Source organism: Triticum aestivum, chromosome 3D (genome assembly GCF_018294505.1).
Source record: "Triticum aestivum cultivar Chinese Spring chromosome 3D, IWGSC CS RefSeq v2.1, whole genome shotgun sequence".
NCBI lineage: Eukaryota > Viridiplantae > Streptophyta > Magnoliopsida > Poales > Poaceae > Triticum > Triticum aestivum.
The window spans coordinates 524461236-524472214 of record NC_057802.1 but is presented as its reverse complement, the minus strand read 5'-3'; the positions used below and the strand labels follow the sequence as shown (position 1 = coordinate 524472214).

At 42.6% G+C, this 10979-nt stretch overlaps 1 protein-coding gene and 1 pseudogene across 1 annotated transcript; both read right to left on the bottom strand.

The window, feature by feature from the left end:
* Positions 1–580: 580 nt before the first annotated feature.
* On the bottom strand, positions 581–2665 carry LOC123080210 (chitinase-like protein 1; annotated as a pseudogene).
* A 4569-nt stretch (positions 2666–7234) lies between these two features.
* On the bottom strand, positions 7235–7821 carry LOC123075204 (auxin-responsive protein SAUR71-like). Its single transcript, XM_044497867.1, has one exon. The coding sequence runs from the start codon at positions 7746–7748 to the stop codon at positions 7404–7406; it is 345 nt and encodes a 114-aa protein (XP_044353802.1). The 5' UTR covers positions 7749–7821; the 3' UTR covers positions 7235–7403.
* Positions 7822–10979: the final 3158 nt, after the last annotated feature.

Genomic DNA, 10979 nt, shown 5'->3' with positions numbered 1-10979 from the left:
TCAAGACTACGTAGTTATCTTTTTTACTGTAGTCTCATCAAAAGCTAAAACTACGTGGTTATCTTTTTTACTGTAGTCTCATCAAAAGCTAAAACTACGTGGTTATCTTTTTTACTGTATCATCAAAAACAGAGCTACGATTGACAAGACAGGCATTCAGATTCAGCTGGAAGGAATCATCTCGCAAAAATGATGCACTAGGAGATCAAATTATCTTAACTGAAATGCTGATGTAGTGTCCCAACTGACGGTGCACAAGGCTGGTGAATACCTGCCCGTAATTCTGCAAGAACCATCTATCATACCATCTACCCGTTTGTGTTCTTAGCGTTCTATAAAACTGTTTTCTAAACGTACTCCAGACTGCAGAACTAGCCAACACAGCATTGACAGAATTCAGAGAACACACAGAATATTCAGAAAGTTCTGCAGCCATAGCCAGGAAAGTAGCAAGGCAATGAGTGTGCTGTAAAAAAAAGGAGCAAGGCAAGGTTCGATGAACTATAAAACTCATCTAACAATATAAATACAGTAGCAAGTTTCACGTGTTAAAAACTTAAAATGTGAATTATGTGCTTCATTAAGCATGAAAAGAAAATCACATACCAAGAGATAGGTGGCATGGCCACAATGATAATATTCCCAGCTGCTTAAAGAATACTGTACAGATCCAGACACATTCTTTCTACAGTGTGAGAAGTCTGATGGTCGATCTCAAATGCAAAGGGCACATCCATGGATATCACACTGACAAGCAGCTTGTTTATGAGCCGAAACTCTTTGAGGACGGATTGAATACCACCTGATCGGCACAATCCAAGCTACTCCCAGAGTGCTCATGATTAACTCCCATCAAGCCGAGATAATTTATGTAGTGGGATATAGTGATATTCATCTCATCGGTGAACCCTCGACCGCAGATGCAATCACCACGCATGATGTTCATTGTAGTACCAAAGCCAGGATATCTCTTGGACAAAATATCATTCTTGGTTGGTTTCCAGTTGCCAACAAAGGCATCATGGGCTGACGGCTGTCTCCACTTCACTGGAGTCATCCACCTCCAGATTGCTGCCTCAAATGCTAAGGTGGCATTCTGTTCCAGCAACTCTGGGTGGCTCAGCAGATCCTGCTTGATACCCTTACCGATGATACCGTAGTTGTAGTTCCTGAGGATAGTTAACAAGCAGTTCCAGAATCATCTCTGTTGATTGAGTACTTAATAACAACAGAGAGTGGGATATATTGGCCTGACCGGTAAACAGGAAGAGCGCCTCGGCCATAGTATTCGACTCCTTCGACACGGCGATATATTTCGTTGCTGTCGTCGCAATAATAGTTCTGGTATGGGCTCATTTCACGCTTGTAGCAAAGACCCCATGCCACTGGATTTGGATAAAAACGTCCACCTGAAGGGGTAACAGTTCCAGTATTTATTTGATGCTAATATCAAAACGGATTTAAAATTTATAATAGTATGTTTAACAGTCAGTCACACTGAGCATGTAGCACAATCACAATACCTTAAACAATGATGTTCTCTGCAGAACAATATGGATTTAAAATTTGCAGAAATCCTTCCCACATTCTTATGAAGAACTGCACATGTTAAGTTCCAAACTGGATAAGGAACTATTCTGATGAAATGTTATTCCAGTGGGAAGTAGTAATTAGCATGCCACATCACAGTGTGGCAATCAGTTTTCAACAATTACAGACAGATTTTAGTTTCAACCTATGTAGCTTACGCCTCTATCTTTTAACAGCATTCGGCTGTCATGCAAAATTTGGTACAATTCCACCTCTGCAGGCTGCAGCAAACGCATCCGTCTTGTTTGACCTGTTATATGTGTCACTCATCAACTTCCCCTGTTACTTGCCAGGGATGACTCTTTGAACATTTTGCACAGCTAAATCCTGTTGGGCATGCTAAAATTTGTGATGGTTTGTCTATGCTTGTCAACTTTCTCTGCATATCCTATTGGCAGCCTAAGCATCTCTATACTGTTTGCCTGTGGTGTGCTCGAGTATGTTTATAGCAGCAATTAGACTGATCCCGCGCCGGCTTAGCATTCAGGAGATCCCTGACTGATATTCAAATTAAGGCGAACCAGAGTCGGGGCAGAGGAGAAGCGTACACGAGGTGCTGGCGCCGACGTGGGCGAGGAAGGCGGCGACCACCCTGACGCCCATCTCCTTGCCGCCGGTGGTGCCGAACCCGCGGGGCTCGAAGAGGGCGGCGGCGGCGATGAAGGCCGGGTGGTCCCAGTCCCAGAATCCGGCGGCGTGGGCGATGAAGTCGTTGCGCCTGGGGAAGAGCTCCTCGAAGTGCGGGCCTTGAAGAAGTCGGTGATGGTCCGCTTGCAGCAGAGCCTGCTGCCACTGCACTCCCACCCCTTGTCGCACGCCTCCTCGCCGACCTCCTGACCACTCGCCTCCGCCGCCGGGAGCAGCGCCAGCAGCAGGAATGCCGCCGCCACTGCCAGCGCCCTCCTCATAGCTCTCGCAGCGCGGCGTGCGCAGAGGCAGGGCCTACGTACGAGAAATAGGCGACGGGTCAACTGAGCGGCTCAACGCGGCAAGGGAGGTGGAGAGAGGGGGAGCAGGATCGAAAGGGGCGGGGGAGGAGGTGGCCATCTGGTCAACTCGCCGGCAGCGGTCAAGTCAACGCAGCGGGATACCGGTGGCGCCGTCGCCATTTCAAGAGGTATTCCAGGGTGTAATAAATCGCTCGTCCTTCCGTCTTCCTAATAATTCCTTTTTTTCTTGACACTATTTTTCAAAAAGATTTTTTTCACATCATTGAATACAACTTTTCTTCCCTAACCCTAGCGGCTAGGGCAAATTCTCCCTCCAGGCTTCACGGCGAGGCTGGGGATTCGTCTCCCCTCCTTGCCACTCCGACGACCGGTGGTGGGGAAGGTAATCCTGGTGCCTTTGCTCCGGCTAGTAGTTTAGGTTAGGATTATTTTAGTCCTCACAAGTGCGGCATTGGGCGGATGGTGGGGCTTTTTCATCGAGTTTGTCTTCCGAGCTTCGATCCTTCTCGAGTTTGTCCGTCTAGACGTAGTCGACAGAGCTCCGACATAGATTGTCGTCTCCTTGGGGAGGTGAGGTTAGACTTTCTCGTCATGTGGCAAAATTTGATGTCAGGTGCTTTAAATCTATGCAAGGGTTCAGCAGCGATGACTGTGGCTCCAAGGCACTTGTCATTTGGCGCACGTGCACAAAGACTTCCCGGTTGTCATCGACAAGGTCAGTGTGTGTGTCGGCGGCTCGTTTTAGCGGCAATAGTGATCGTCCAGTGGTCTCGGAATATTGATATAATTTTATTATGTTTGAGATACTTATATTTTCGATGAACTTTTATAATAGATCTGATATATTTTGTAAAAAATGACATATATCTTTTTAAGGGGTATACATTATACGTTTACAAATAGATCTTGACACTAATGAACAAGAGCTAGTTTTAAACATATTGCGTGCACCCTGCGAAAATGTAGTCACCATTTTACATGAGTATTAGGAGAAACCCACCTATAAAATGGCGTGTGCTAATTTTGCACACTATCGAACAACTAGTTTTGTCTATTAAGTTGAGTTATTGATCACCAAAAAACCATTGAGTTATTGGTAGAATAAAGCAAAAAAAAAGTGATATCTAGGAGGAATAGTCTAATTATTAAGTTAAGAGTTCTTTTAATAAAAAAATTCGATCTATTCATCATCTGTCATGACAATACAAAGAACAACAGAAGTAACAAAGTTACATCTAGTTTCATCAACCACCTAGCGATGACTGCAAACACTGGAGCAAGTAAGAGGCGCACTGCCATCATCGCCTCTCCTTCATCGGAGCCAGAGAAAACTTGTTGTAGTAAACAGTCTGGAAGCCATCGTGCCAAGGCCCCACAGGACCAACACCAGAACATCAATTGTTGTGATGAAGAGAATCGTAAATTGGAAGGATCCAACATGTGGACAAACGAACGAAGACTGGATCTAAGAAGATCCACCGAAGATCAGCACCAACCGATCAAATCCCCCAAGATCCACTGGAGACACACCCTCCGATAACACTAGAGTATTAAGGTAGAGTTGAGGATCAAGCCTTGCCAAACTCAATTTTTTTAATGTCAACTCATAATGTCGTGATGATTTTCTAAATAAGGCCAACTCCAATGCCTACAATGGATTACAAGTCTGGGTTGCCTTGGGTGATGTCCTAACAGATGTTTCTTCAGCGTTATTAGATCTCGTTTGTAGTGGAAAGTGACTATTGAGATCTCAAAAGCCTAAGTATGATGAGGGCGTTTCGAGGTGTCTATTTCCAATATTGCTGGTTCGGTGCAATTTTCAACCTCCGACGGTTGTCATACACTCGAATGAAGAAGGCGACCAATTTGGTTTGCGATATAATTTTTGATAGCTTTCTGTCTTTTTTTTACGCCGTGATCGTAGAACAATAGTTCTACGGTATATTTTCATTAAGTAAAATATTTACAGAAAAGCGAAACAAAATAAAAAATACAAATGGGCTAAGAAGCCTCAACCAATGCCAGTGGGTTCTAACGTAAAAACATGTTACTTTCCATCCAGGACTGAATCTTGTTTGCTTTGGCAGTCTTAGCTCTGATCATGATCACTTTAAGACCTTCTCTCATATAATATTTCCAGCACATAGGGTGAGCAACTGCTTGATTGAAAATCTTGTCATTTCGAATAGACCATATACTCCAGCAGCCAGTAATGATAATGTCTATCCCGCATCCCTTTGGAAGATCCGAAATGGCTAAACATATTTCATGGAAGCTTGAAATTCCTCTTCTTTTTGTGGGCATGATAGTGCTCCAACAATGGATGGAGAAAGGGCAGTCCCAGGAGAGGTGTAAAGAAGTTTATTCAGTGTTGTCATTGCACAATGCACAATCATATGAATCCAGTAACATGGATTTTCTTTTCAGGAGATTTCTGGTGTTGACCCTATCACGGAGGAGCAGCCAGAAGAAAATCTTATGTCTGAGCAAATTTGAAGCCTTCCATAGGTTGTTGAAGATGAAGTGAGTGTTGCTTTGGCCTATCAAGCAATTGTACATCTTCATTGAGGAGTAAGCTGGGGATGTCCAGTTGTATGTCCAGGAATCCCTTTGGGTTACGAAAGGTAAATTATGGATTATGTCCTGGATTTCCATGAACTGCTGGTGAGCTACAGAAGACAGGGGTCTGTGGAATAGATTTTCCCTGTTGGCCAGATGCAGAGCATTTTGAAGGGTGATGTCCACATTGTTTGTGAAGGAGAAAAGCTCTGGGAAGAGATGTTGGAGGGGGGTTCTGATTCCATGGATCCTTCCATAGCCGAATAGTGTCCCCAGTGCCTGCTGTGCATTTGGCAAATTTCTGAAAAGTGAGTAGCAGCTTCAAGATGTCTCTCCACCAAAATGAACCCATCACTTTTTCTCCTGGTGTATGCTCAGAGTAGTAAGTCTCCCAAAGTATTTTCACCCAGGGTAGGTCATGTTTATTGAAGAATTTGTGCAGGAACTTCATGAGCAACGCCTGGTTGTGGGTTGGGATGTCAAGGACTCCAAGGCCACCATGTGATTTAGGTAAGCAAGCTTTATCCCATGCGATCAGAGCCGATGTATTTTCCTCAGTGCTATACTTTCTCCAAAAACATTGCCTCGGATACTTGTTGATTTGTTGCACCATAGTCAAAGGGAGAGATAAGATGCTCATATAAAAGATTGGCATGCTTGCAAAAACGGATTTGATCAACACAAGTTTGTCACCATAGGAGAGTAAGGTTGAGCATCCTTGTAGACTTGTCTCAATTCTCTTGATAAGAGGGAAAAAATCAACCACCTTGCGTTTGTGGACACATAGTGGCATTCCTAAATATGGGAGAGGTAGAGACCCAATTTGACATCCCATAAGAGTTGATAAGGTATGCATCTTGTCCTCAGGTATGTTGATAGCAATCAAAGTGGATTTGGCATAGTTCACTTTCAGCCCAGTGTAGGTTGCAAAGTGCAGTAGCAGATTCTTGATATGCATTAGTTGGTTGGAGACAGAAGGAAGTACCAGCATAGTATCATCTGCATACTGAATTATGGGAAAATCTGGGCATGAAGCATGTTTGATTGGAGATTCAATTAGTGAGTTATGCATAGCTTCATTCATCATTGTCTGGAGTAGATCTGCTGCAATCACAAAGATCAGAGGGGAGAGAGGGTCTCCTCGTCTTACACCACTTCTGCAAAGAAACTACTTGCCAAGCACTCCATTAAGAAGAACAGACGAGTAACCAGTGATGTATATTTGCTTGATCCAGTTGATCCATCTCTGCCCAAATCCTTTAGCTTTCAAAATCTCAATGATAGTATCATGGTTGAGTAGATCAAATGTTTTTTCAAAGTCAAGTTTGAGTAGCATGATCTCTTTCTTGGATTGGTGGCATTGATGTAAGTATTCATATGCCCATGCTAGAGAGTCCTGAATGCTTTCTGTCTTATTGTCTTATTATTATACTAATTACTGCTTTATTTGATAATTATCAGATATAGGGTATCATTTAGATGTCTCTGCGGGATGCCTTCTCTGGAGTTCATCGACGTGGCATGGTTGCGCTCGGTCGCTCTTTGGCTTGCCACACAATGTGCGCAATCTGGAGCATGACAGCAACGTTGTATTGGAGTCCTATAAAACCTATTAAAAATTAAGGAATATATAAAAATCGCTTCAGAGCATAAGGCAGGTTAAATATCATAAATGGGAATAGATGTTTATGCTCACCATGGTCATAGCTAGGCGGTGCAATGAGAGTGGATACAAATTGATGTCAATCGTTACACATCGTAAACCATTTTTTCTCTTTAAGTCAGAGTCGTACAGTGGAAAAGACGATAACCACACTTCGGTATTTTGAAGAAACCTTGTTCACCATTATCTCTTTGATCATCTCGATCTAGTGGAACGGTTGAATGTATTACTAGGTTATTTTGAAGAAACCTTGTTCACCATTTTATACTTCCTCCGTTTCATAGTTATTGTCGTGGTTTTAGTTCAATTTTATTTGAATTTTGGATGCAGACATTTGCACGATAATGACATTACGATGGTTTTGGCAATTGTTAAAGAAAGCCTCATATTCATACCGTGTGTAGTAATAGGATCGACCGTGTCAACGAGTAACTTTATGTCATTGTTTAGCTACAAAATACTAAACGAAACATAATACTTTAGTGATCTATAAACGATCTTATAAAAATTTACAGAGGAAGTAACAAAGAAAGAAATATTGATACCACAAAGGCAATTCAACTACTGTGCAGCAAAAAAACCGTGGCCATTCCCCACAAAAAAATTAAAAAAATTAAAAAATTGTGGCCGTCGGCTCTCTCCTAGTGTGCTGCCGCGCACGCAGGCTCCTCCGTCTCCCGGCGGTGGCCACGGACCGTCTGCTCGAACCGCTCCACGCCACACGGGATCCTCAGGACGCCCCGCTGGCCGTACCCGAACCGCTGCGCTGACATCTCCAGCAGAGCCAGGAGGCGCGGCTCCGTGAGCATCCCGACGTGAACCAGCACCCTTTCCTCCCGTTCTCCCTCGTCGCCGACGAGGACCATCGGGACGTAGCCCTTCGGGATCTTGCCCCCGCCCTCGCCGGCGGAGCGAACAAGGCATGCCGGGGCGGCGGCGCCGCTGGCTCCGGCCGTCTCCTTCTTTCTCCACATAGCCATGGCCATATTCGATCGTTGACTGTGTATGTAAGCGCAAGAAAGGGCTGATGGGCGTATGATTTCGATGGAGATTGCAGTGAGCTGGTTAGGAATGAGTACGCAGATCGCAGTGCAACGGTTGCTTATATAGGAGGAGATATCAAATGTACACGGGGAGAAGAAGCTTCATGCGGCATGCGGCCTGCGGCCTGCATGTGGGGGTACGACATCAAGGATTAGTGTTTGAGAAGGAATAGTGATGTTGACGACCGAGGAAGGGGTCTAAATTGGCCGAGTCGGGGTATATAGTTAGTCAGAGATCTTTAAATGATTATAGTAACGGGAGGTTCCTATCAGGAGGAAGAGATCAACACAGTGGAACACACTCTCTGCCGTGCCAGTCGGCCGCTTCTCCGACTTGTAGCTTCTGCAGATTGGAGGACGCGTCGCCGTGGTCACTCCAGGGGTCCGGCTTACCGGGTAAGTCAGTGGACCTACTTGATGCATACGTAAACCGTTAAAAAGGCTACTCCATCCGCGAACAAAAATATAAGATGTTTTAATCACTACTTTGATCTAAAACGTCTTGGGAGCGTCTAAATGTCAGGTGACTGAAAAAAATTTGTCATCAGTCACTTTGTTTCGTGTCCACCGGATCTAAATCCAACCGTTCACACTTAATCTTCCTTCTCCCAACCTTATTCCTCCTCTCAAGCATGATTTAATCCACCTTTTGTGCAACCGCCGGCCTATTCCGCCCCCATCCGCCTGCCTCCACCCCCCGCGGCCGGCGAGCGCTACTACGTACCGCCTCACCGCCCTGCACCCCCCCCCCCCCCCAACACCATCGTTGCTGGCCGCCGCCGCTCTACCATCCCTCTTAGCCCCGCACCACCAGTGAAATACACCGGCCCTGCACCCCCACCCCGAAGATAGACAATGGGGTTGTGAATTTTCCCTAAGAAAGATAGTGAGGTTATCCTTTCCCCCCTAAGATAGATTCTTCTCCAGCGAGGTGACTGACGTAACAAAAAAATTCAGGTGCCTGAAAAATAGCAAAACCGAAACGTCTTATATTTGTTTACACAAGAAATATTTTAAAAAATATGAAAATTAATCATAGAAGTTAATTAACTTAGTATCCTTTTGGAAGGTCCAAAAGAAAATAAAAACACCTAGTAACCCCTGGGTACAGCGGCGGAGGTAGCACTTTGTTAGAGCCTAGAAACACTGTGAGCTCACGTACGCAATTGTCGATAATGTACTAACTATGCCCAAGGTAAATGTCATTTTTTAAGGTCGCTGTTTTAAAATCATCTAGCAATACGTAAATATTGGGATGACATGCTAACTTCACCTAAATTGATATGGTACTATGGAGGGGTCCACAACTTTTAGAATGTGTGCACAAAGTTGCAATTTTTTCCCATATATGAATACAAAGGTTCACTACAGATGTCAAACAACATACGAAAGTCAATACCATTAATAAAAAAATTAAATGGAAACGTTAAACATATTATGCATAACTTGACAACAAATGAATAATAACCTATATTTATCACTATAGAATATCATTATTAAGGTATTGTAATTTTACTATATGTTTTTTCACACGCACTTCTTCCACATGGTTTGAAAAAGTAAAGTTACAATACCTTCATAATGATCTCTACTCCTAAAAGGCGAGTTGGTTGTCCGGTACGCATGATTTATTTTCGTCCTCATGGTTTATTTTCACCTCCAACTCCCACCACCAACCCCACTCAGGTTTTTTCACCCTCCCACTAAAGTTTGAATCGATTAGTCCAACCCTCCTTTTGGTTTTCCATGCTTGCTTTGGCAGGTGTCGATTCAATTCAATCACGCAAATATTACATAATTAAAAGTTTAGAATTCACACCATATTTGTGAGATTACCTTCCTAAAATACATACATAAGGACATCAATTAGAGAAGAAATTAATCCAATGCTTATATTAGGTAGGACATCAATTACACGTCAATTTTGTGATTGCATTGATGCTATATATGATATGATATTAATTGCAAGCTAAACATGGTGAGCGCTTATGGATCTATCTAGGTCGTTGGATTGATATTGTTCGATGACCGAGATTAAATGGATATGACTTTTGAGTCCTTTTATATTGAGAGAGGAAATTAATTCCATGCTTGTATGTGCATTTTTTGTTAGTCTGTGGCAACACACGAAATTTTTCCAAGTTCTCATAGGTTAACTCTAAAATATTGATTTTAATGATAGTTCTTCGGATTTCATATAGTCAAGTAAACCAAATTCTCACCCCGCAGAAAAAGTAAACCAAATTCTCATGGGTTCCCTTAAAATATAGCTTTTACCAATAGTTTTCTTATTTCACCCTCTTTTCTCTCTTGTGCTCTGTATTACCAAATTTACTCAATATATGGTGAGTTTAATAAAAATCTTGCAATGCTTCAATAATTCCTAGACGAACTAGTGAGGCGCAGCGGCATCCCGTGCACTACCTGCTAGTATTCTACAGTGATCAATGTAGATCTAAAGATTTACCAAATTCCTTCCTATATGTTAAAGGACTACAGATGTTAAGTCCCAACCGGATAAGTAACTATTATGAGGAAAAGTTATCCCAAATGGAAATTAATGAGCATAATGCATATCATAGTTTTGCAAATAGTACTTTTCAAGCTTTCAATAATCATGGACATTTTTTAGTTTCAAGCCATGGAGCTTAACTCTCTTTCTTTTAACAACATTTCACTTTCATGCTCCTCGTCTTTTGCTATAACTTGCTATGGATGACGCATGACTATTCTTTGAATGTTCTGCATTTTCCCGCAGAAACAAATTAAACAAAGGGAGTTGTAATCTTTTGCATCTATTAGTCATTAGTGATAAGGTCAAAGTGATTTCTAGAAATATCTGAGACTAACAGGTTTGAACAATGATGAAATGGGTGTAAAAATACACTCATTAGTTTCCGAGCCCTAGTAGCTTCCAGTTTCACCATTGCACCATCATTATCAGGTTTAGCAATTATCTTTGATTATCATTTACCTAATCGAGGGTGAACATGAATTAAGTTTGGGGATGCTAATACGTCTCCGACGTAATTTTGATTGTTTGATGCTATTATCATACCACTTTTGCATATTTTTGGCATCAATTTATATTATTTTTCTGGACTAACATATTAATCTAGTGCCCTATGCCTGTTCATGTTTTCTGCATGTTTTTCATTTTATAAAAAATCAATA

Coding starts and splice junctions, on each gene's coding strand:
- LOC123075204 (XM_044497867.1), bottom strand. CDS start 7,748: ATGGCCATGGCTATGTGGAGAAAGAAGGAGACGGCCGGAGCCAGCGGC.